General features: G+C 38.1%; 1 protein-coding gene across 1 annotated transcript; it reads right to left on the bottom strand.

Moving 5' to 3' along the window:
- Window positions 1–918: 918 nt before the first annotated feature.
- LOC125272978 (A disintegrin and metalloproteinase with thrombospondin motifs 5) lies at window positions 919–25959 on the bottom strand. Its single transcript, XM_048198190.1, has 8 exons — window positions 24706–25959; window positions 11910–12042; window positions 11662–11829; window positions 10928–11211; window positions 7784–7967; window positions 6298–6473; window positions 4481–4656; window positions 919–3373 (listed from the first exon to the last, which is right to left on the bottom strand). Exons 1-8 carry the CDS (start codon window positions 25675–25677, stop codon window positions 2734–2736), a joined length of 2733 nt encoding a protein of 910 aa, XP_048054147.1. The 5' UTR covers window positions 25678–25959; the 3' UTR covers window positions 919–2733.
- Between the last annotated feature and the right edge of the window lie 1340 nt (window positions 25960–27299).

Raw genomic sequence — 27299 nt, 5'->3', positions numbered from 1 at the left:
GTGCAAAGTTATATAATTAAACTCCTGTTTAAAAGTTCATCAGCCAGAAACATTAAGGGCCATTCACTCAAAAAAGTGATTTTGCATTTAAAAACGCAAGAAGAAGCACATGTTTACATGGAAAACAATGGAAGAGCAGCGAGGTGGAATGAAAACCCCCCCCCGCCCCATTATGGTTCAAATAACACATTTCTGTACATAGCAATTAGTATATAAGGTTTTTTCTGCATTAACCCTGTGTAAATGTCCTGCCCCACAGACGTCCATTTAAAGTGTTGCTTTTAAAAAACGTGAAACTAATTATTTTCTGTGATAATGGTGTCACAGATGCTGTGGTAACACTTTACAATAAGGTTACATTTAGTTAGTTAACATGAGCTAACAATGAATAACTAGATGAGTAAAGTTTGTAAACAAACTTTGAAGTTGGCTTGAAGTAGTTTAAACACCCTTAAGTTTCAAGGTTTTAAGTTTTTAAACGAACGTCTTTTCTTAGTGTGAAGAACATTTGATAATCTAAAGAACGTTTTCCCACTATTTTGTGCGACGGAAGGGTTCCATGGATGTTAAAGTTTCTCCGTGAAACAAAAGAATGACAAGTACCTTTATCTTTAAGAGTGTGGTTAATATCTATGTTTCCATCCAAAGTTGCAAATTTAACTAATATCACATAAAAAATTGGGAAACTGGTGCAAAATATCAGTAATGAAAATGTAAGTTGCTGCAATCGGCTTTTTTCCCCTCCATCATAAGTGACAGTGGGGGCTCGTCCGGGATATTCGCAAGAAAAAAGACTTATAAACCAAATCATTCTGATGATGGACTTTTTGACTCAGGCATTTCAGAATGACCAAACCAACATTTGAGATGCTGTGATGTGATTGGTCCACTTTTTTTCAGTTTTTATTGTGCATTTTTAGAATTTATTGTTTATTTTTTATGCGATATCCCAAAATGTGCATAAAAATAGGTAGATGGAAACATAGCTAGAGTTAAATTTCAACCTTTACTAATATATATTTAAAAATAAAAAATTGTATTTGTTGTACTGTGATATAGCATAAACAAAGCACAACTGTATTTTAGTTAATTAATGTTAACAAATCAGGCCTTATTGTAAAGTGTTACTAGCTTATTATGAACCCAGAACATTTCTCTAAACCACACAGACATGTAAACAGCGCGATCGGCTGGCGTTATTGCGAGTATCGAGGGCACACAGTGTCGTTCCAGAGCACCTCGAGCCCTGAACAGATAAAATGACACACACATTTAAATCACAGAGCCCTATTTCATTTTTCCATAACAAAGAAGTGAAGATCAGTTCATTAGGGGAGTTTAAGACTCAAACGGACATAAACATGGAGCAATGTGTTTCAGCTCAAAAACCCTGAAAATCAGCTCAGGAGCAAACCGTCAGTCACAGACTTCATTGAAAACCCTTATGAGATTGACCGTTCTATTCCTGACCCTAGGGTAATCTAGACCCTAAATGAGACGTTCACACTGACAGCGATTTGCAAAATTACTTTGGGCAGTCATTTTCAGTGAGAGTTCAGTGAGAGCAAACCAAGTTTAACTCAGTTCAGCTTCATGCAAATTAGCTATGATGTAATGCAGCGACTACCAATGGGAGCGCGGACTGATACAGCTGCATAATGCAGTCGAGCAGGGCTGCACGATAATCTGATAATCACCATTATTTTGTTCGAAAATCATAATCGAGAATTCGAGACAGTCATGATTTTTTCATTTGCGAAAATTAATCAGAATATATATGTATCTATATATTAAAACGCGATTAATCGCGCAGCTCTACGGTCGATTTGGAATGGCGGTTACACTATTTTAAGGTGGCATTGTTACAGTTGTTACAGTTGTTACAGTACACAAATAAGTACTGAGTAATAGTAATTAACTACATGTACTTACTATAGGGTTAAGGTTAGGGATAGTTGCTTGTAATTATACATATTTTACAGTTGTTAATATAGTAAGTTCATGTAACGTTTAACTAAGTCACCTTAAAATAAGGTTTTACCAGAACTGATTGTAACATCAAACGGTAACAATGTTCAAAAAGGTTCCATTTGTAAACATTAGTCACTATAAATGAAAAATACTTCTAAAGCTTAATGTTAATCATAAAATCAAAACCTGTATTTGACATTAACTAACAATGAACAGTTGTATTTTTATTAACAGACGTTAAATACTGTAACAAATGTAGATTTATTTTAAGGCGTCCTTGTTACAGTGCAATTATACCTTTAAGTACTGAGTAATATTAATTAACTACATGAACTTACTATGGGGTTAGGGTTAGGATGAAGTTTGGTTTGGGGTTAGTTGCATGTAATTTTTAGTTATTATTATAGTAACTACATGTAACATGCGTAACAAGGACACTAACATAAAGTGTTACCCAAATTGCTCATTGTTAGTTAATGCATTATCTAAAGTTAACTAATGGACCTAATTGTAAAGTGTTACCCATCAAACACTACAGTAACATTTAAATGACTGCCAGTGTGAACTCAAGGGGCGTGTCATATGGATCAGGGGGTGTGGCTTTGTCAAGGGGGCATGGTCACACATTGCCACATTCAAGGCTAGAGCCAAAGCTCCTTGTCCGAGTCATAAAATGTGCAGAATCCACAGTGATTGTGTTTCGAGCACTTATACAAATGCAACTGCATGTCCGTGAGGGTTCAGTCTACGTGCTCTACATCCTCAGCACTTTTTAATCAGGCAGTGTTTGAAGGCCGACGGCCGGGTGCTGAGCGCGCAACTCTTGGCCAGCTTCCCTTGAGGGTCTTTGCACTGAACTGTGCGACTTTGCCAACCCGTATCGCAAGTTCTGGAGCACGTCATCCACGATCCCGTCACCCAGCGCGGCCCCGCGGGCATCGTTGTCGTCGGAGGCTCAATCGTCGTCGTTGGAGGAACCTCGGTAGTAAATGTCACCAACTCTGCCGACGACAAAGCTGCGGCTGTACCCCAAGCTGCGGCGGACGTCCTAGGTGGAAGAGGCGTTTTGCGGGGCATGAAGAAGCTGTAGCGGATGTCTAGTGGTTTCTTGGAGTCCGTGGCCAGAATCTGCACCAGCAGGCTCTCCTGAAGGGCCCCGGGGCCCATGCTGTGAAGGGCCTCGTCCCGCTGACTCCAGCCGGTGTAGTTGAGAACCGAGCCGTTGAGGGGGACGATGGTCTCGGACGTGGAGATCATGAACTTCCCGTTCAGCAGGTATTCTCCTCCGGGCCGCCGCAGGGCGAGGTACGCCGTGTAGCGCGACTGGCCCTTTGCTTTGTACTGCCGGACCTTGAGGTGCGTCGAACCCTCGGGGACCTTCACCACATCAGTGTAGCCCTTACTGGAGAACAGAGAGGATGTCAACATGTATTTTTGTCTTATTTTGTATTTTGTTTTCCAGTACAAATATCTAAACATTCTTCAATCAAGATACATTTATTGAAGTAGCAAAATGACTAAAATGTATCGTGATTTAAGAAAGTTGTAGTGGAAAAGTAAAAAAAAATCTTGCAATGTGACGTTTAATAATAAACACAAATGTTTAGCATTTTGCATAATTCAAACAAATAGGATCAATCAATCAATCAATCAGTCAATCAACCAACCAACCAACCATCCAACCAACCAACCAACCAACCAACCAACCAACCAACTTGATCAATCAATCAATCAATCAATCAATCAATCAATCAATCAATCAATCAATCAATCAATCAATCAATCAATCAATCAATCAATCACTGCCATTTGGTTTGAAGGTAAGAGTTATGAATTTACTTTTTCTCATTTTTTTAATAACAAATTTGCCTTGATTTGGTGTCTGTCTTTGTCTATGTTGTTTTGTTTCTGTAACACTTTTAAATCTCAGTGTTTCATTAAGGTATCAAATCTGTTCCTCCTCAAATTCCTCAGGAGAATTCAAAACAGACCCAAAGTCACTAGTCATCGTCCAGTAAGAGTCTAGAGCTTTTATATGAGAAATGTTTGAGTTCATACTGAGGATTCTGAGTGTGATTCTGAGCACAGTTTGAAATCTGAAACTCTAGAGAGAAAACGTGACATTACTGGCGTCTTTTTCTCAGGAGGAACATCTGAGAAGCAGCAAAAGACTTAATTTGCTCTCCAATGAATTTCATTTCTATGTGGAAGAAATAATTGAGCTGTATTGAGGTATGATTTCTGATTTTTTTTTTCTTTTATGCTGATAGGAATGCTCTCCCAGGGAAAACAAAGGAACATTTCCTACTTCTGTAAATCACATTAGGCATCCAATTTTGTGTGTCTCAAGCTGTGAAAGAGAATCAGAGAGCATCAGATTTCCAGATGTGAGAGAGTAGAATAGATCTAGATGAGCATCTGTGTGTTTGTATCTACTTGGGCATATTTTGGGGACACTATGAAGCAATAGAAGTGTAATGTCCTCATTAGTAAACGTGTGCTTTCTAACCTCTTCTTGGTGAAATTTCCAGCCACTTTGATGCAGCTGTTTCCATCGCCGCCGCAGATGCCACACTTGTCGTACTGAAGTTTAGAGCCGATGATCCCATCGCAGCCGGTGCGAACGCACTTCCCTTTCACACACACTGAACTGCTGTATGGCCGGCACTCCGTCCCATCAACCACCTGCCGGAAAACAACACCAACATTGTGTTCATCTATGAAATGTCACAAGTCTTTTTCACATAGTCAAGGTTTGATAAATTTATCAATAACAACTAAAAGTACCAAAAGTACTATGGTAATATTGGACATGACATTATGATAACAGCGAACATTCTGGCAAGGTTCTCTCAACGTTTTCCCAGTAATGTTAATAGAACGTTCATTCAAAGTTATCTGGTATTTAATAATGTTATTCCAAAAACATTATTTATACATCATTCAAGGAACCGTTTTTGTTTGACGTTTGTCTAACATTTTTTAAAATGTTACTACTTGTTTCAGAACATTTTTAGAACATTCAAAAGTAACATAAAAGTCCCATAATGTTTGAAGAATGATAAAATAGAATGTTCGAATAACCATGAAAAAACATTTAAAAACTGCACTTTTTTGTGAGTCCTCAGAGTGCCCCAATATATAAGCATGTCAAATGTGGTGAAAATATCTAATTTCGTTTAGGAGATATAGACATTTATATGTATGAACCACACCCAAAGTTATAAGCATGTAAATATTTTTTTTTCATCACTAGGTGGCACTGGTCCCAAACTTATCAGACTCCTTCAGGGCATCGTGCGATAACCCATACTGATTTTCATAACAATATGTTCATGCGTTTGTAAAATACAGCATTTTGTGACAAAATTCAAAATGGCCGGTATGGGAACATTGGATGTCACTCAACTCGGCATGATGCTTAAAATCTAACGAGACCACTTTTATGATTTTTGGGAAAAACGTTCAGAAGTTATAAGCTAAAATATAAATTTTTCTTATCTCCAGACCAGTAGGTGACGCTATGCCAAAATACAGCATGTAGCCTCAGGTCATGCTTGTGATGACATGGACCAAGTTTGGTCTGAATACGATAGAGCGTTGAAGAGATACAGCCTTACGTCTCTTTTCGCAAGCACTACGTAAAATTCATTTGTGCGTTTTTCGAAAATGGTTTGACAAATCGACTTGAATTTCACATATTTTTGTTGGAATGGTCTGAAGATGATCTGGTTCAATTTTCGTGAAAATCAGAACAGAAGGAGTTTGAAAAGTATATTTTTCAGAAAATTCAAAATGGTGGAATTTTGTTTAAGTTCTTAGCATAAACATAAGTGCAACTTTGGACAGTTGGTGGCGTTAGAGGGATTGAGTTAGAGACTCAGACTGCCCTCTATCACAACCTTTTAACATATGGTTCTATGGGTTGTCATAGACTATAAGAAGAAGAAGCGGAGCAGAATAATAATAATAATAAGATACAATAGGTGCGTACGCACTTTCGGCTCGAACATCCAACTAAAAGTTTCAGAAACAAACGATTCCATGAATGTTTTTGTGCTAAAATGCTAAGACTAGATAACTTTGAATAAACATTCTATTAACGTTACTGGAAGAACGTTCCTTCATAACTTTGAGAGAACCTTGTCAGAATGTTCTGAGAACATTAGCTGGGTTTGGAGAAGTAACATTAAAAAAATGTTATATAAACACCACACGTTACTTCAAGGAATACCATAATATCATGTCCAAAAGCAATTGTAATCATTCTGTATGTTCAGTAAATCTTAGTTATCTGATATGAAGCACTTCTGGAGACTCGCTCACCCTCTGTGCGAACACTACATAGTATCCCGTCCCTTTGGCCCTGCAGGTGAGTTTGCACATGTCTTTGGGAAGAACGCCGGCAAACTTCGGCACCCATTCCACGAACGTCTTCACTCCTTTAGGATCCGTCTGAGGGCCGTTCCGCACCTCACACTGCTCCTGTCTGAAGCTCTTACCTAACACAGACAACATGTGAAGGGATTGTGGGATATGTTGTGAAAACACACACAGCTCTGTTTCAAACTCTCACTATCTAAAGCTTCCAACTGAAGCTGAACCGCTGACACACAACACATGTTTGCATTGCAATGTGCATCTCATGCATCAGTCTAGAATGCTCTGCTGGTCTGACCTGGTTTAAGCTGGTCTCTCTGTCTGACCAGCTGAAGAGTGGCAAAAACTCCTTTAAAAATCACCAACAGACTTTGAAAACACAGGCTGGGAGACCAGCTTAAACCAGCTTAGAGCCAGCAAATCAGTTTAGGCCTGTTTATTTCCAGCAGGGAATTCTTTTATAATTATTTTATATGGAATTTTCATGAGATCAAATTAATTGATTATACAATATTTATTATACAATATTTTACACATTTTTAAATTAATTTTATTTTTTAAATTAACTAATGTTTAATAGTTTAATTATGATCAACAATGACAACAATGCAATTATAAATATCATATTATGATATTATAAAATGTAATAATGTATAATCAAATTAACTGAAAGAATTTATGGATTTTTAAAATCTTTAATTAATTATTTTTATTATTTTTTTAAATTAAGAAATTCGTAATAGTTTCTTATTAACAATAAAAATTGTATTATTAAATATGTTATTATTAATTTATTAAGTTTAGCTTGATTAAAGTGCCATGACTGTCATTAATAATATTATATATGTAATTTCCATGAGCTCAAATTTATTTGAAGGAGTATATGGAATATACTTTTATTACATTATATATTTTTTATTATAATTGTAATAAAAAAATTAACACATTTTAATTGTCTAATAATTAACAACAATAATATTATGAAATGTATTGTTCTTATTAATATTAAGTTTTTTGTTACTATTATTATTACTTTTTAAATCATTAAGTTAATTTTATTAAAGTGCAATGTATGTCATTAATATAGAGTTTGAGTTAAAAAAGCATATCTAAAAATTCTACTAGTGTAAATGTAAATGTGAAAACAAAAATGCTGAACAGATACAATGATGATTTACAGCACCTAAAATACATTTGGCATTAAACATTCATATACATTTTAACCTAAAATATCGATGCTAATTAAAAACAATCGCAATGCATCAAACTATTATCATTTTTCTTGACTCTGTCATATTGGATAAAGTTCATTTCCATGCATTCTGTGATTGTAGTATCTGTAAGGAATCTACATGATTGCTGCCTTAGAATTTGTTGCATTTTTCACGTAAACATGCATGATTTGTGTGTGTGTGTGTGTGAGGACACTCACTGGCTGAAGGGCACGGAGTGATGTTACAGGACCTGTACACGGCCCTCTTTCCGGTGCAGTAGCGTCCGTTGTTTCGGGGAGGAGGGTTGTTGCAGAGACGATGAGCAAACTGGACGCCGCCACCGCACGTACGGGAACACGAACCCCATGGACCCCAGGAGCTCCAGCTGCCGTGGTTAGACGTCTGAGAGAACGATGGAAGATAATCAGACATCCATACAACACAAACTTCTTCCAGTGACATTAAGAGAAAGTTCATTCAAAGTTGTCTGGTCTTTAATAATGTTTTCAAAATGTTAGCAAAAAACATCATTCATGGAACATTCTGAAACATTTTAGTTGGACATTTGTTTAACATTTTTTAAATGTTACTATGTTACTGTTTCGGAATGTTCAGAGAAGATTTAAAAGTAACATTCTCTTAATGTTTCTTTAACATCTTGTGTAAAATCTGAAGAATTCAGTGACATGAATGGGCAAAAATGGGAAAGAGGCGAGGGTTGTATGTGGAAGGTTGACCTGCAATAAACAAGCCTGAAATGAGCGAGAGACCTGAACACTGGACATTGAGCGAGAGGAAGGGTGTGGAAAAGAGACACCAGAACCGCATTTCCTCCTCGTTCCATGTGACAAACAAGCACGCATGAAGAGACGTGCTCACACAAGGGGAACATTCTTCATCGGGACTGAAATGAGTCTCTAAAACACCTAATGACTCTGAGACACGGATAAAAATACCCGGACCAGCCAGCCAGGAGAGAGGATGGGAAATTCCTGCTGGTTAAATGTGTTTGATACTAATCTAGTTAACTCAGAACAGCCTGACACATGAGGAAAACAGAGTTAAGAGAGACGCTCGGGTCAGGAAGGGCTAACAACGTCTGAGTGAATTAAATTAATCTTTTTATTCAACAAGGATGCATTAAATTGATCAAAAGTGACATTTATAAGATTCTGTTTCAAATAAATGCTGTTCTTTTGAACATTGTATTCATCAAAGGATCGTAAAAAATAAAAAGTATGTCGGTTTTGACAAAAATATGAAGCAGCACAACTGTTACGCATATGACACTGAAGACTGGAGTAATGATGCTGAAAATTCAATTTTGAATCACAGGAATAAATTAAAATTTAAAATGTATTCACATAGAAAACAGCTGTTTTAAATTGTAAAAATATTTCACATTTTTACTGTATGTTTAATAAAAAAGCAGCCGTGCTGAGCAGAAGAGACTTCTTTCAAAAACTTCTTTTAAATGCTAATGAGACACAAGCCTCAAAAGCACAACTTCTTCTCAGTAGCTATTCTGAAGGTGAGAATCTGATAAACAGAACGAGCAGAAGAGGAATCAATATGATGAAGCGAGAGAGAAAGCAGCATGAGAGAGAGATCGATCGATGTGTCTGAAGAACCGCAGGATTGTTTGAGAGACGCTTAAAGCCGGAATTCCTCGCTCAAATACAGAGACCGCAGAACTCATCTAAAGCAGAGATCTGATGTTTATTATGTGAACGAGACACTGGTGAGAGAGATCAAGCATGTAAAGCTCAGAGAAACACTGGGAACCAGATGGTTTAACAACACGGGTGTGGTTAAAACAAACAAAGCAATGAGATCAAAATGTTTAAAGACACAATAGGATGAAGAGCAGTAGAAGCAAGTCAATCAGCTTGGGTTATGCTTTAGACAATCTACTAACTATAAGTAACTTTGCAACTACATGTCAATTAACTCATTAATTTGCAACCACATGTTAACTAATTCATTAGAGTATTAGTAGACTGTTAGGTTAGGGTTAGGATTAGTAGTTGACAACAAGTTTTATTTTAATAATGTATTAGTAAATGATGAAAGTAACATTAAATAAGATTAATAAATGCTTTAGAAGTATTTTTCATTGTTAGTTCATAATAACTAATGTCTCAAATAGTTTCAAATAGTTTTAAAGCTTTAAGTTTGAAGGTTTTAAGTTTGAAATAGTTTAAAAAGCTTGAAGTTTAAGCAGTTTGAAGTTTCAAATATAGGTTTTAAAACTTTAAGTTTGAATTTGTTTTAAAAGCTTGAAGTTTGAAGCAGTTTTAAGTTTGAAATAGTTTTAAAAGCTTGAAGTTCAAAGGTTTTAAGCTTGAAATAGCCTTTAAAGCTTTAAATTTAAGGTTTTAAGTTTGAAATAGTTTTTAAAGCTTTACATTTTTAAGTTTTTAAGTTTGAAATAGTTTGAAAAGCTTGAAGTTTGAAGGTTTTAAGTTTGAAATAGTTTGAAAAGCTTGAAGTTTGAAGGTTTTAAGTTTGAAATAGTTTGAAAAGCTTGAAGTTTGAAGCAGTTTTAAGTTTGAAATAATTTTAAAAGCTTGAAGTTCAAAGGTTTTAAGCTTGAAATAGCCTTTAAAGCTTTAAACTTAAGGTTTTAAGTTTGAAATAGTTTTTAAAGCTTTAAATTTTTAAGTTTTTAAGTTTGAAATAGTTTGAAAAGCTTGAAGTTTGAAGGTTTTAAGTTTGAAATAGTTTTAAAAGCTTGAAGTTTGAATCAGTTTTAAGTTTGAAATAGTTTTAAAATCTTAAAGTTTGAAATAGCTTTTAAAGCTTGAAGTTTGAAGGTTTTAAGTTTGAAATAGTTTTTAAAGCTTTAAATTTGTAAGTTTTTAAGTTTAAAAAGACAGAGATGCAAATTTGTAGTTTTTAAGTTTAAAAAGACAGAGATGCACTGACAAAGGATTGATCCCGAAAACGTTTTGCACTTTGCACTTGCACTTTTTGTGGCCTCTGGAAAATAATTTTTTTTGAGCTTTTTTGACTTTATTCTTGTGTGTGGATCTTTCATGTCTTTTTGATCTTGTCGAGTTATCTTTGAATCTACGCACCACCAGAAGCTGTATGTACAAGTATTTGTTTGGACTGTGATCTGGCGCTACGCTTTTCTGGTTTCCCTGTAAGTTTTTAAGTTTGAAATGTTTTTAAAAGCTTGAAATTTGAAGCAGTTTTAAGTTTGAAATAATGTTTAAAGCTTGAAGTTTGAAACAGTTTTAAAAGCTTAAGTTTGAAGGTTTTAAGTCTCTCAGACAGACAGATTGCTCTGTGGTTGCTTAGGGTAACAAACAAGTCATTTTTAATTTCACAACATCATCTCTGAGCTCTCGTCTTACCGAGTAGTGTCTCTTTCGGGTCTTGTCCACACATTTCCCCTGCAGACAGATTCTTCCCTTCCCACACGGCGTTCCTTCAACAGCGGGCAGTTTTTTGGTCAGACACACCATCTGACCCTTCCTGATGACGGCACACCACAGGCGGGCGCACACGTCCATCCCGGGACACATGGTGTACTCTGGGCCAAAGGCTAGACGGCACTGCTGCACAGCGTCATAACTCTGACCGGGAAGCTCCTCGGGACCCAGAAGAGGCAGACGAGGGACGTCCAACAAACACTCGGCTACAAACACACAACAAAAGGAAGATGTGAAGACATTTGAGGAGAAGAGATAGAACTGTGTGCACATCCAACACAGGGCAAAATGGTGATTTTCATTAAATATCTACAATATAAAAGTGTGAAATCAGTCTCTCCTACTCACAAAGGCTGCATTTATTTGATAAAATATAAAAAAATATAAAATATAAAAAATACAGTAAAAATTTTGAAATATTTTTCCAATTTAAAACAGCTGTTTTCTATGTGAATATATTTTACATTTTCATTTATTCCTGTGATCAAAGCTGGATTTTCAGCATCATTACTCCACATGATACTTCAGAAATCAATAATAGCAATAATATAAGTCTGCAGATTTTCAAATTGAAATAATTGGCTTTATAACCATTAAATATTTAAACTTCATTTTTGAGAAAAGCAACATTAAATTCCGTCACAGTCGTTTCTCACCATTGCCGTCATCGAAGAAGTCCGTGATGGTGGCGGACGTGCAGCGGCTCCAGGGTTTGGACGCGTCGATGGAGGTCAGGATGGACGACATCAGTCGCTTGTCCTCAGTGGAGCCGAAGCGCTCCTCGCAGAACTTCGAGTCATCGTGGGACAGACCCAGCAGGTGCCCTGCACACACACACAGGAAGTGATGTCATCGAGGTGTTTGTGCATGCACGTGGATTGTTCGTGTGTGTGCGTGTCTGTACCGATCTCATGTGCCACGGTGAATGCTGCGTGAAGGCCGTCGTCCTCGATGATGGCACAGCTCCTCTCCGGAGAACATACGGTGCCCACGTCAGCCATGCCGAGAGTGTCACATGAGTGATGACCGCACAGATCCTGAAAACACACACACACACGCTTATCAATACCAGTTCAACTCTCAGACTTTGTGTGTGTTTGAGTGAGTGTGTGTGTGTGTGAGTGATGCATCCACACCAATTCAAGATCTTTACTGTCATCTGTACTTAACATAATGAAATTCTTATTTTGTCCATTCCTCTAAAACAAGATGGGGTAGAAGGACATAAGAAACAATAAAATACAAGACAATAAATATAAGAGAATACACAATAAGGACAATAACCAGTAAACAATACACAATAATACACAATTCAGTAAGAGTCAATATAGTACAAATAACAAGAAACGATATGCAATAAGAACAATAAAAAAGAAACAATTTTAGAGTATACATTTATACACTGATCAGGCTTAACATTATGACCACCTTCCTAATATTGTGTTGGTCCCTTTTTGCTGCCAAAACAGCCCTGACCTGTCGAGGCATGGACTCCTCTAGACCCCTGAAGGTGTGCTGTGGTATCTGCACCAAGATGTTAGCAGCAGATCCTTTAAGTCCTGTAAGTTGTGAGGTGGAGCCTCCATGGATCGGACTTGTTTGTTCAGCACATCCCACAGATGCTCGATTGGATTGAGATCTGGGGAATTTGGAGACTGAGTCAACACCACAAACCCGTTGTTGTGCTCCTCAAACCATTCCTGAAGCATTTTTGCTTTGTGGCAGGAGCATTATCCTGCTGAAAGAGGCCACAGACACCAGGGAATACTGTTTCCATGAAAGAGTGTGCATGGTCTGCAACAATGCTTAGGTAGGTGGTACGTGTCAAAGTAACATCCACATGGATGGCAGGACCCAAGGTTTCCCAGCAGAACATTGCCCAAAGCATCACACTGCCTCCGCCGGCTTGCCTTCTTCCCATAGTGCATCCTGGTGCCATGTGTTCCCCAGGTAAGAGACGCACAACGCACCCGGAAATCCACGTAATTCATCAGACCAGGCCACCTTCTTCCATTGCTCCGTGGTCCAGTTCTAATGCTCATATGTCCACTGTTGGGGCTTTCTGTGGTGGACAGGGGTCAGCATGGGCACCCTGACTGGTCTGCGGCTATGGGCCACACAGGTTTTGTGCTGAAATAAATGCCAGTGGAAGTATGAAGTATCTTCAGCTATGGAATCAGCAAAGCGTATACACCGATACTGGCTGCGCGTTTTTGATCTCTCTTCTCTCCGATTTACAATTTGACACTCACCTGCCTTCTGTCACCCGCTCGTCTCATTCGCTCTGTTTGAATAGCACTTGTATTGTGCATAATTTTAGCCATTCCCGCAGGTTTCACATTCACGGCAAAAGCGTGCACACCATTGACGTATATAAGTGGCGCGCACATAAAGCCACCTCTCAAAAAGCTCGCAAGTACCACATTCAGTTCTTTTTCATGGTGTATTGTGCTTAAATGGTCAAATACACTCAAAATTATGTCAAAATGCCCATCTTGGCTAGTATTGAGTTAAACACAGTCAGTTTGGGAATGTAAATAGTTGAGAAAGACAGCACATGTTGTGTAACCGTATAAGCATAAGCTCTTAAAGTGACAACAGCCTAATAAACCTGTTATGTTAATCACAGAACAAACCACAAAGAGAAAATCACTCACTGCTTTTGTAACTTTAAGTGTAAGCATTAATCTGTATTTAACTTTTACAATGAAGACTATCCAGTTGTAATGGACGTACGCTGGTAAGAGCTATGCGTGTCAACCTCACTCCCCTGATCTCAAGAGGCACTCTAGCAAGTGATGCTAGAGACTGCAGTTCGAATCCCATTTACAGTGTGCAGTTCGAACAGGAGGGGTTACATTGGTGCCATGACCCGGATGGGAGTGATGTTTAGGGGGGTGAGAGTAATGGACGTAGGCTGGTAAGAGCTGTGCGTGTAAACCTCACTCCCCTGATCTCAAGAGGCACTCTAGCATCTGACGCTAGAGATCAAGTCTTTAGCCTCCTTGTTAGAGTGCCCGACTCCAATGCCAGCGGACCCAGGTTCGAGTCCCGCTTAGAGCGGGCGGTTCGAACAGGAGGGGTTACATTGGTGCCGTGACCCGGATGGGAGTGAGGTTTAGGGGGATGAGTGTAATGTATGTAGGCTGGTAAGAGCTGTGCGTGTAAACCTCAGTACCTCAGGCGGTAGAGACTGTGGTCTTTAGCCTCATTGTTAGAGCACCCGACTCCCATGCCGGCGGACCCGGGTTCGAGTCTCGCTTAGAATGGGTGGTTCGAACAGGAGGGGTTACACAGTGTTTTTTTTACATTTAATTACTTTAATTTCTGTAGTGTTTCTTACCTGAACAGTTTCTAATAGTTTTAGTAAGTTTTACAACACTGGTCCTGACAGTGTCAACCTGGGATTTGGAAACATGAAATTTCCAGTTGGACCAATGAAAAGATGTAAAGCCATCTATCAGAAAATGTTTTTTTATGACTAATTTAACTACTTTAGCGTTTAATGCAACAGTTTCAAAGCAGACCTTCACTGTATGTCCTGAACACGTTTTCATGTTTATTGTCAGATGTGATTGACTAACAAATCCTCACAGAGAGACATGCAAATGTTCTCAAACGCACTTAGACAGGTCGATTTCTCACAGGCGTTCGGTGTGTTTACTCATTTAGTCCGAGTGGATGAAAACAGCCTGGACTCTGTTCTCCGAGCCACATGAGAAAGCAGCTCTTCACACGGCGAACCACTTGCATTTATAAAAGCAACATGCTGCGTGAGTGTCTGTGTGTGTGTAAACAGGTTCAGAGAGAAGTTTAGCTCATGACCTCAGCGGAGCGCATGTGTAATGTGTAATCAGGTGAACACAGCTCATGTTCATATACTGCACTCCACAAGTGTATAGAAATTATTATGAGAAAGTTACTCTTCTGTTGTTCACTGAGTTTTCACAGAAAAACGAAAGAGACGGAGAGAGAGCAACTTGATATGGACAGAGGAATTCCTGCCTAAGGGAATCAGGGAACTATGTCGGCCAAAGGAAGAGCCGGAAAATAAGGGAATTATTGAGGGAAAACGGCTCAAACAGAGAGCTGCATGTAAACATCATTGAAATAAGAGATTAAACATAAAACTCTCTCAGTTTTGTTAGATTCATGCTTTAAAGTTGGCATGAAATGTAAATTCACCCTATCTATTTTCCAAATGCATGTTTTTAGTGAATAATTCATCCATGCATGTTTCATTTTTTACAAATGTTTTGACCTCATAATGTCAAAAGTCAAAAAGTCATAAGTGGATCCTCCAGTGAAATGACAGACTTCTCTCTGGTGATGCATGCAGAACTTCTCCTATCGTTTAGTTAGTTTGAACTGTTTAGATGCATTAACTGGAAAACAAAAAGCTAAGAAATGATCAAGATGCAAGGTGCCGGACACTCCCGGGTCAGTTTGGAAGATCCGACTCGCACGCAAACGAACACAGAATGTTTATATCCCGATGGCTCTGGCGCTTGGCAAGCGTTCTGAGCAAACATGTCGACAGCAGACAGACAGGAAGACATGCGGGGAGGTGGAGACGACTCTTGATATTTGATTCTGTAGCACCGCGAGTTTCTGTCACCTGGTTCTGATTTATAGGGCGTTGCAGGCCTGAGCCCATGGCCTCTGTTTGACTGATCTGGGGTCTGTTTGCAGACAACCCTCTGTGGTCTTCATGGTTATGAGAGGAGCATCAGCACTGATCTGAGTGAAGAGGTTCGGTCACATCGCATTTGGCCTATTTGGATGTACAAAATCAGGATTCTTAAGATGAAAAGTATTCATATCACTTCTCTAATGGTCTAACCAGGGTTATTATAGTTAACTAAAAACATAACATTTCTGTTACTTTAAAAAAACAAACAAAAAAAACATTAACTAAAACTAGAAAGTAAATTTAATTGAGACAAAGCCTTTTCTGAATGTTTGAAAGTTTTATAAGCTTCCTAGCATGTCGCTAACAATTTTTAGCATGTTGTTAGCGTGTCTTGGCATTTTTCTTTGCATGTTTGTAGCATGTTTTAGTAGACTGTTAGCATGAATTAGCTTGTTGCAAGCATTTTTAGCATGTAGCTTAACATGTTACAAACATGTCTTACCAAATTGCGAACATGTTGCCTGCATGTTTTAACACATTTCTAGCATTAATTAGCATGTTGCTTGCATGATTTAGCATACTGTTATCATGTTTTAATACATTGCTAGTATGTTTAAGCTTGTTGCTAACATGAATTAGCACATTGCTAGCATGATTTAGCATTTTGTTACAAGTTTTAGCATGTTGTTTGCATGACTTAATGTGCTGCTGGCATTTTTGTACATGTTGCTAGCATGAATCAGCATGTTTTAGCAAACTGCTAACATTAAGCATGTTGTTATCATGTTGGTAACATGATTAAGTATGTTGTTATGTTTTAATGTGAATTAGCACTTTTCTAACATGATTAAGCATTCTGCTAGCATGTTTTACCATGTTGCTAGCATGAATTAGCATGTTGCAAGCAGTCTTAGCATGCAGCTAGCATGAATTATCATGTTACTAACATGTCTTTCCAAATTGCCTACATGTTTTAACACATTGCTAGTATATTTTTGCATGTTGGTAGTATGTTTTAACGAACTGCTTGCATTAATTATCATGTTGCTATCATGATTTAGCATACTGTTAACATGTTTTAATACATTGCTATGTTTAAGCTTGTTGCTAATGAATTAGCAGATTTCTAGCTTGATTTAGCATGTTGTTACAAGTTTTAGCACGTTGCTTGCATTAATTAGCATGTTGCTTGCATTAATTAGCATGTTGCTATTTAATGTGCTGCTGGCATTTTTAAAATGTTGCTAACATGAATCAGTATGTTTTAGCATGCTGCTATCCCGATTAAGCAAGTTGCTATCATGTTTTAACATGAATTAGCACTTTGCTAATAAGATTAAGCATATTGCTAGCATATTTTATCACATTGCTAACATGAATTAGCACAATGCTAGCAAACAAGTGTGAGACGAGTTACAAGCATGTGAGTTTATAATAGTGATGCTTCACAAGCACCACTAATAATAAGCTTAAATAGGATTTCAGTATACTGGCTTTGTCAAGGCAACAAAATAATATTCCATATATAATCCATATCAACTCCAGCTCTTCTTTGTGTCAAAAACCAATTCCTCATCCCACTGAGTTCCTCCGGAGAAGCCGGATCCAATCCCAGACTGTTGCTACCCAACGCTGGCACGGATGGTGAGGATTTTAGACAGCGTGGAGTGCAGACGGATGGATCCAGAACATCTCAGAGGTTTTCAGTGAACTGTCAACGTATAGCGGCTGAAATGTCGGACGTGTGAAATGCCCCAGTGCACCACAACTAGCAAACAGACGGCGGATGAATGTTACAAAACAACGTTAATATGCTAGAAATCACTGCAGGAGGCTTTAGAGACACACATGTGTTGATGCACAGAAAGAAGGACAACATGCACAAACATTTGTCCTACGAAATCACATACAAAACCACACGTGAAATCTCTCTCAGACTCCTGAACAAACAGTACAATATTTACTCTGTCTGTACGCATACATACACCCTCTGTGTGTACATATAGTGTATGTGTACAGTACATACAGGCTCAAACGGCCCGGTGGACTAAGAAAATTTACCTGCCTTAGTAGCTATTAAAAATAAACTTTTATATAAATAATGATAAACTCAAGATAAAACTAAACTCCTTAATTTTTATGGAAGTGCGACTTTTTATATTTAGTCACAATTCTGACTTTTTTTGCTAAAAATTTTTTTGATTATTTTTTTTTAGTTATAAAGTCAGAAATGCGAGACAAAAAGTCGCAATTGCGAGTTATAAAGTCAGAATTGCAAGATAAAAAGTCACAATTGCGATATAAAGTCAGAAATGCGAGACGAAAAGTCACAATTGCGATATAAAGTCAGAATTGCGAGATAAAAAGTTGCGCTTGCGAGTTATATAGTCAGAAATGCGAGATGAAAAGTCGTAAGTGCGACTTATAAAGTCAGAATTGTGAGATAAAAAGTTGCAATTGCGAGTTATAAAGTCAGAATTGCAAGATAAAAAGTCACAATTGCGATATAAAGTCAGAAATGCGAGACGAAAAGTCACATTTGCGATATAAAGTCAGAATTGCGAGATAAAAAGTTGCACTTGCGAGTTATATAGTCAGAAATGTGAGATAAAAAGTCACAATTGCGATATAAAGTCAGAATTGCGAGATAAAGTCGCAACTGCGAGTTATAAAGTCAGAAATGCGAGATGAAAAGTCATAAGTGTGAGTTATAAAGTCAGAATTGCATGATAAAAAGTTGCACTTGCGAGTTATAAAGTCAGAAATGTGAGACAAAAAGTCACAATTGCGAGTTATAAAGTCAGAATTGCGAGATGAAAAGTCGTAAGTGCGAGTTATAAAGTCGTGAATGTCAGTCGCAATTATTTTGTTTAATTTTTTTTAAAATAAATTGTTCCTGAGCAGCAAATCAGCATATTAGAATGATTTCTGAAGGATCATGTGACACTGAAGACTGGAGTAATGATGCTGAAAATTCAGCTTTGATCACTGGATATAAATTACAGTTTACTATATATTCACATAGAAAACTGTTATTTTAAATTGCAAAAATATGTCAAATTTTTACTGTATTTTTGATCAAATAAATCCAGCCTTGGCGAGCAGAAGAGACTTTTTTCAGAAACATTAAAAAAATCGCACCGACTCCAAACTTTGGACATTGCTCTATGTATATCTGAACACATGAGAAACTAAGACAAGTGTGTGTTATTGCATCATATCTGCTCATGCGATGCACCTGCTCTCATCTGAAAATCACGACTGTGACGTAACACACACAAATCTGCATGAACAGACACATGCGGCATTGTGTCCCTCAGCGCAGTCATGCGTCCGTCCGTCTGATGTGACCACTCATAATCACACATTCACCCAAAAGCTGATGAGCTCTCAATGTGGCCCTTGTTCTGTGCTTTGCATCGAGCTGCACGGACGCATCCACACGCACGAGTGCATTCTGGGGCTGAAACGAGACCGGCACTGTTCTAGAGCGCATGTTTAATGTTTATAAACCCCCTTCATTTCTCAGATGTATTTTCTTTGCATTAAGTGTAAATGGTTGTTAGATGCTATTTATACTGCTGATAGTGCCACTTTCAACTAGTCCACTGTTGTTCTAGACGACTAGTGAAACCGAGCAGTCGTCGAGCTCTAGCGTTCTGCCAGTGTGACGCAAATCACGTGTATCGGTGGTTTCATTCATGTCCCTAGACGTCCTGGCAGCGTTAATGAATCTATAAAGTATTTGACTGAAAGGCTTTCAGCGTCATTGTGCTTCAGGGGCCGATGAGGAACACACAATTATCGTGCAGATGTCAAATAGTTTGGCTTAAAAGACACATTAACGTGTGCTCTTATTAAGTGCCTTAAAAGAACCAAACTGAACATTCTGTCAGCATTTACTCACCCATTTGATTTTCTTCTTTTTAATGTTCCTCATACGGTGTCCCACACATGACATGTATGTATGCCATGTTTGTAGTTTTTCAGTTTTTTGAACAAAATGAGGGTGAGTAAATGATGACAGATTCTTGTTTTTGGGTGAGTATCTCTCTCAATAAATATATCAAATCAGTCCTAGTGGTGAGACAGAGGAGGTTTTGGGAAACTGTGAGAGGAAATGATGCTTCAGTTATTTCATAGCCTTTGTGCTCCGGCTTGGCCGTGGTTCCAGCGCTCTCGGTGGGTGTCTGTGGGCTTCTGTTGCCCATCAGGGCTTGTTGACATGGTGTACTTCACAACCACACACTCTTAAACACACACACTCTACGCCAGCAGGTGTGTCAGACTCCACACCGCCAGAGGAAAGACGCCGCTGGCACCAGCCGTCCGTGCACCGCTGCCAAGAGAAGCTGCGTCTCTGTGGGATTCGCAGTGGTGGCTCTTGTGAGAGGGAAACGACGTCAGCGCCACTTACTGAGATGCCAACCGAGGGCACTTGGGAAGTCAGTCGGAATTTTTCTGCTGAAGGGAATTATTTTTTATGGTTTATTGCAGTTTTTATTGGTGTACATCATTTTTGTTTTAAATTCATGTTGCTCGTAAACTTGAATCAGAATATCTTCTCCTCCCTCTTGCAGAATCTTTTCTCTTCTCTGATGACGAGGGCGGGGCAACCTGTCATTCATGTGAAATCCACCAATAGCAAACCACAACCATCCAATGAATTCTCCACAGACAAAATCAAGCCCCGCCCAACATTTGTTCTTGTCCCAGAAGTGTTTCACTCGGATATATGGCACAATAGAGACAAAATGACGACTTTAAATCGTTAAAACTAGTCAATGCAAGATTTGTTGGCAACACTTTAGAATAAACTTCAATTTGTTAACTTTAGTTAATGCATTAGGTATCAATATTTAGAGTATGGAAGAGTGTTTCTGCCATGAAATAAAAAATAAAAAAGGTAATTGTAACTTTTTATTTCGCAATTCTGACAATTGCGAGTTTATAATTGCGAGATATAAACTCACAATTGTGTGATATAAAGTCGGAATTGCGAGATATAAGTCAGAATTGCGAGTTATAAAGTCAGAATTGCGAGATATAAAGTCAGAATTGCGAGTTATAAAGTCAGAACTGCGAGATATAAAGTCAGAATTGCGAGATATAAAGTCAGAATTGCGAGTTATAAAGTCAGAATTGCGAGATATCAAGTCAGAATTGCGAGTTATAAAGTCAGAATTGCGAGATATAAAGTCAGAATTGCGAGATATCAAGTCAGAATTGCGAGTTATAAAGTCAGAATTGCGAGATATAAAGTCAGAATTGCGAGTTTTAAAGTCAGAATTGCGAGTTATAAAGTCAGAATTGCGAGATATAAAGTCAGAATTGCGAGTTGTAAAGTCAGAATTGAGAGATATAAAGTCAGAATTGCGTGATATAAAGTCAGAATTGCGAGATATAAAGTCAGAATTGCGAGTTGTAAAGTCAGAATTGCGAGTTGTAAAGTCAGAATTGCGAGATATAAAGTCAGAATTGCGAGTTGTAAAGTCAGAATTGCGAGTTGTAAAGTCAGAATTGCGAGATATAAAGTCAGAATTGCGTGATATAAAGTCAGAATTGCGAGATATAAAGTCAGAATTGCGAGTTGTAAAGTCAGAATTGCGAGTTGTAAAGTCAGAATTGCCTGATATAAAGTCAGAATTGCGAGTTGTAAAGTCAGAATTGCGAGATATAAAGTCAGAATTGCTAGTTGTAAAGTCAGAATTGCGAGATATAAAGTCAGAATTGCGTGATATAAAGTCAGAATTGCGAGATATAAAGTCAGAATTGCGAGATATAAAGTCAGAATTGCTAGTTGTAAAGTCAGAATTGCCTGATATAAAGTCAGAATTGCGAGTTGTAAAGTCAGAATTGCGAGATATAAAGTCAGAATTGCTAGTTGTAAAGTCAGAATTGCGAGATATAAAGTCAGAATTGCGAGATATAAAGTCAGAATTGTGTGATATAAAGTCAGAATTGCGAGATATAAAGTCAGAATTGCGTGATATAAAGTCAGAATTGGGAGTTGTAAAGTCAGAATTGCGAGTTATCAAGTCAGAATTGCGAGATATAAAGTCAGAATTGCGAGATATAAAGTCAGAATTGCTAGTTGTAAAGTCAGAATTGCGAGATATAAAGTCAGAATTGCGAGATATAAAGTCAGAATTGTGTGATATAAAGTCAGAATTGCGAGATATAAAGTCAGAATTGCTAGTTGTAAAGTCAGAATTGCGAGATATAAAGTCAGAATTGCGAGATATAAAGTCAGAATTGCGTGATATAAAGTCAGAATTGCTAGTTGTAAAGTCAGAATTGCGAGATATAAAGTCAGAATTGCGAGATATAAAGTCAGAATTGTGTGATATAAAGTCAGAATTGCGAGATATAAAGTCAGAATTGCGTGATATAAAGTCAGAATTGGGAGTTGTAAAGTCAGAATTGCGAGTTATCAAGTCAGAATTGCGAGATATAAAGTCAGAATTGCGAGATATAAAGTCAGAATTGCGAGATATAAAGTCAGAATTGCGTGATATAAAGTCAGAATTGCTAGTTGTAAAGTCAGAATTGCGAGATATGAAGTCAGAATTGCGAGATATAAAGTCAGAATTGTGTGATATAAAGTCAGAATTGCGAGATATAAAGTCAGAATTGCGTGATATAAAGTCAGAATTGGGAGTTGTAAAGTCAGAATTGCGAGTTATCAAGTCAGAATTGCGAGATATAAAGTCAGAATTGCGAGTTGTAAAGTCAGAATTGCGAGATCAAAAGTTGCAATTACCTTTTTTATTTTTTTATTTTGTGGCGGAAACAAGCTTCCATATATACATCATTTATTAGTCAAGGTAATGGTAATTTATACATACTCAAATATATTTTTAACATTTCAATTTTATTTCAATTAACGGAAATGTTTTTATGGATTTAATTTCAGTTAACAATACCAAACTCATTTTAACAATTTTATCTATTTAAGATATTTGAGATACATTCTGAAATTGATCTTGCTTTAAGGATGTTTAGATAGAAAGCACGACGGAGTAACTAACAGAGCAGAGGATTTTCTGCACTTTAAGTGCTCCGGTGAACAAGACCTTGCATGACTTACATGCACCACAAGCCTCGTCTGGAAACACGACAAGCTCCAAACCACAAGCGAGGTGGTGGAGCGAGGCACGGAGATCTGCGCTTTACTGTGGGATCGTTCGGGCTAAACGAGTGTGGTCTCAGCTTGGGAAGGGCTTTCAGATGGGAGATGTGTTGATTTTCCTCACAGCTCTCTGCTGTGGTTCATGGCACTCAAATCTGCAGCAGAATCCCGTGTAAGGAATGCGCGCAAGGATCACACACTGCATAACGACACACACTAGTCAGGGGACGCCGAAGACGCCTGCCTAGAAAAACAGCAACAGAGGAAATAATTTTACAGTTCACTGTGGAGCGGGAAGAGAGAGAGACTGATGTTCCCACATGATCGGATCCAGCTGACCTGGTCACACACACACACTGCTGTGGGTTTGAAGGTATCAGGTGATACTATGGTTCTTTGAAATATACCATGGTATTTATATGGCACTGTGTGTGTAGCATCATCATCTAAACCAAATATCTGTCAATATAGTGTTGGACATTACAGGTCAAAAAGGTCGAGAACCGCTGATCGAAACAAAATCTACCTTGGAGCATCATGTTAATACCATAATATATTCAAAAGTACCATAGCATTCCGCCATTGTACCATGGTAAAAATAATCATGGTACACTGATGGTATCAAATAAAACATGGTAATTCAATTCATGAGCTATGGTAGAGTTTCATACCTGTGCACAGGTGAGATCATCAGTATGGAAACCCATTTTCCCTACTTTTAATGTAATAATTATGACTTAGTATGTCATAACTTCTACTTTTTAATCTCCTAATTATGACTTAGTATGTAATAATTGACTGTTTATCTCATAAATTAGACTTTTTATGTCATAGTTATGACAAAAAGTAAAAATTATGATTTAATTATGATTTAGTATGTCATATTTTTACCTTTTATGTCATATGATAGTGTCATAATTATATTATACATCATAATTTTGACTTTTTCTGTCATAATTTACTTAGTATGCCTTAATAATGGCGTAATATATCAGAATTCTGACTTAGTATGTTATGATTTCCATTTTTATGTCATAATTTCTACTTTTTAATCTCTTAATTGTAATTTATTATGTAATAATTGAATGTTTATCTCATAAATTAGACATTTTATGTCATAGTTATGACAAAAAGTAAAACTTATGACTTAATTATGACTTAGTATGTCATATTTTTGACCTTTTATGTCATATGATAGTGTCATAATTATATTATACATCATAATTTTGACTTTTTATGTCATAATTTACTTAGTATGTCTTAATTATGGCGTAATATATCAGAATTATGACTTAGTATGTTATGATTTCCATTTTTATGTCATAATTTCTACTTTTTAATCTCTTAATTATGATTTAGTATGTAATAATTTCATGTTTATCTCATAATTTAGACTTTTTATGTCATAGTTATGACAAACAAATGAAATAATTATGACTTAATTATGATTTATATGCCATAATTCTGACTTAGTATGTCTTAGTATGTCAATTTCTATTTTTATGTCATAATTTCTACTTTTTAATCTCTTAATTATAATTTATTATGTAATAATTTCAGGTGTATCTCATAATTTAGAATTATGATGCCATAGTTATAACAAAAAGTCAAAATGATGACTTAGTTACGAATTAGTATGTCATCATTTTGACCTTTTATGTCATAATTTCGATTTTTTAATCTCTTAATTATGACTTAGTATGTCATAATTTCATTTTTATCTCATAATTTCGTCATATATAATCATTTTATGTCATATGACATAATTATGACTTTATATGTAATAATTATGATTTACTAAAACATAATTCTTATTCTTATGCGGCAGAAATGAGCTTCCATACTCACTCACTCACAAAAGACACAATGTAGTTCATAAAGTTCGTTGCGCGTGACCGTCAGTCAAGCGCGCGACGCGAATGTTTCAGTTTTTACCTGCCTGGTGAAGAGGATCGCCGCGTCATGGTGATGCTGATGATCGTCATCCAGCGGATTCTGCTGATTCTGCCACTTACAGAAGCTCTTGAGCGTCGCGGCGGCGTTTTTGGACACATCGATCCCCTTCTCGTTCTCGGACAGAATCGCGACTTTAACCACAGACAGGCGGATGGGGTTCTCGATGCTGGCGTGACCGTAGAGTTTGGACGCGATGGACGCGAGCGTCAACAGGTAATGATGCAGGTCCTTCCCGTATTTCTTCGTCATGGATGCATCCGCGACCAGCAGCAGCTCCACGTGCCGCGCGCGAGACACAGACCTCCTGCGTCGCGTCAGCGAAGCGTCGGGCTTCGCAAACTTTGTCCACCATCTGCGTCCGCGCGCGTCCTCATCGCGTTTCCGCTTACCTCGAGCGCTCCGCTTTTTATCCCTGCGTGTTTTTCGGTCACGCGTGCCGCAGCTGTGTCGCGCGGGCATCTCTTCGAAACTGAAGCGTTCCCGGGTGTAAAAGTGGAGAGCGCGCGTCGCGTCGGCGTCCTCGACGATGTGCACGTCATTCTCGTGGCCCTTCGCCCGGATGAGCGGTGTGATTGTGTACCGGGCGTGATCAATCGCGAAAAACCCATCAAGTCCACCGCCGCACAGATTGAAAACCGCAAGAGACTCCGCGTTTGAATTGACGGTGCCGCGGTAAACGCATTCCCGGCGCACCGGCGGCGCGTCCGCGTTCGAACCAAAGTGATGAGACAGTACCGACTCGTCCCGCTCCATATCCAGCTGAAAGCGCCGCTCGTCCATGTACAGAAGGTACCCGGCTTTGCCTCCCCCGTGATAAATCCGATCCACAGTCCGCACGACGCCGTCGCTCCGCTGGGCAGGTGTGAGGAGAGACGCGTTCGCAGGTGGACGGAGCGCGCTGAACGCAAAGGAACCGTCCAGAGCGCAGCACAACAAAACAATCTGCCACATTATTATTCCATGCAGTTCATGAAAACTTTTGGAAACATTACAATCCGAAATCCAGCTTTAAGATGAGGAATTCCAGAAAACCGAGGCGGACTGATCCATTAGTCCCGGTGCGCATCTCACGAGTCAGTGAAATAAATACACGAAGGCAAAGAAAACACCACGAGAGTGCAGCGAGAACTAAAGTGAACTTGAAGAACAAAACACAAAGTTTCCTCTTAAAAGCACCACAGAGAGAGAAAGAAATAGAGAGAGAGAGAGAAAGAGAGAGAGTCCTGCCCCTTTGCGCTCACTCTCCACTCCAGACCTCCTCCTCTCATTCTTTCCCAACTCTCTCTCTCTCTCTCTCTCTCTCTCTGTGTGTTCAGTTTACAGGTTCATCTCTTGTTAGAAGCCAAATGTTTGAAAATGTCCCCACAAACATGAAGAAACATGTTGAAATGTGACTTATGAATGAACATGCTGGTTTACAATAACACTTTACAATAAGGCTCCATTAGAAAAATACTTCTAAAGCATTCATTAATGTTAATTTCAACATTTAATAATACATTATTAAAAATAAAGTTGTACAGTATATCTGTTAAAGGGGACCTATAAGTCTGGTGTCTCCAGAATGTGTGTGTGAAGTTTCAGCTCAAAATCCCCCACAGATCATTTATTATAGCTTGTCAAATTTGCCTCTATTTGGGTGTGAGCAAAAACACGCCGTTTTTGTGTGTGTCCCTTTAAATGCAAATGAGCTCCGCTTTCCAGAAGAGGGCGGAGCTTTAACAGCTCAACGACAACAAAGCTGGAGAATCTCACGCAGCCAAAATGACGAAAGTTTTCAGCCTTACATTGTTCAAACCGGAGTCGACACTGATGGAGAGACTCAGGAAGAAGTTACAACTTTTGGTTAGTGTAGTTGCTGTTTGTGCAAATCCAGTGTTGAATTGACCCTCGTTTGTGAAGCAGTCCGGCGTAAAATGACGTAAAACACTCTACTTCAACAACTCTTCCTCTTCTCTTAATGATTAAAATCATTATATTGATGACTTCTCTTTATCTTACAAGAGCCGATAATAATCAAACTAGGTAATGTGAAAAATGTGGAAGTATACGCTTGACTTTACCTTAAATAGAAAATGAAAAAGCATCATAAAGCACTGGTGCATATGACTCATGCATTATATATCAGTTCTTCTGAAGTCTTATGATAAATTTGGGTCTGTTCTCAGACAAAGCTAAGTCATTATTCACTGAAAATCTGAAAATGGCATTTGATGTAATTGGCATAAAATGACATCAAATTAAAGACGCAAAAACAGCATATTGATGGCTTCTCTTAAAGTCGGCATGAAAGTGAAGTTGCGCTGGTCTTTTCTTCTCTATTGTGCCGTATATCAGAGTGAAATGGCTTCTCAAACAAGAACAAATGTAGGGCGGGGCTTGATTTTGTCCGTTGGGAATTGATTGGATGGTTGTGGTTTGCTATTGGTGGATCTAATGTGAGTGACAGGTTGCCACGCCCTCATCATCAGAGAAGAGATGTCACTACAAGAGGGAGAGGAAGATATTTTGATTCAAGATTATGAATTTAACACAATAATGACATGCACTGAGAAATAATTTATGCAATATTC

Source organism: Megalobrama amblycephala, linkage group LG7 (genome assembly GCF_018812025.1).
Source record: "Megalobrama amblycephala isolate DHTTF-2021 linkage group LG7, ASM1881202v1, whole genome shotgun sequence".
Taxonomy (NCBI): domain Eukaryota; kingdom Metazoa; phylum Chordata; class Actinopteri; order Cypriniformes; family Xenocyprididae; genus Megalobrama; species Megalobrama amblycephala.
This window is presented reverse-complemented; position numbering and strand designations above follow the sequence as displayed.

Bases quoted from the DNA above. Each gene is read 5' to 3' on its own strand.
- LOC125272978 (XM_048198190.1), bottom strand. From the start codon at position 25,677: ATGTGGCAGATTGTTTTGTTGTGCTGCGCTCTGGACGGTTCCTTTGCG. The intron at 11,830-11,909 runs GTACAGACACGC...GTGTGTGTGCAG, and splicing joins CACCGTGGCACATGAGATCG to GGCACCTGCTGGGTCTGTCC. The intron at 4,657-6,297 runs GTGAGCGAGTCT...GTTTTCCGGCAG, and splicing joins ATGTAGTGTTCGCACAGAGG to GTGGTTGATGGGACGGAGTG.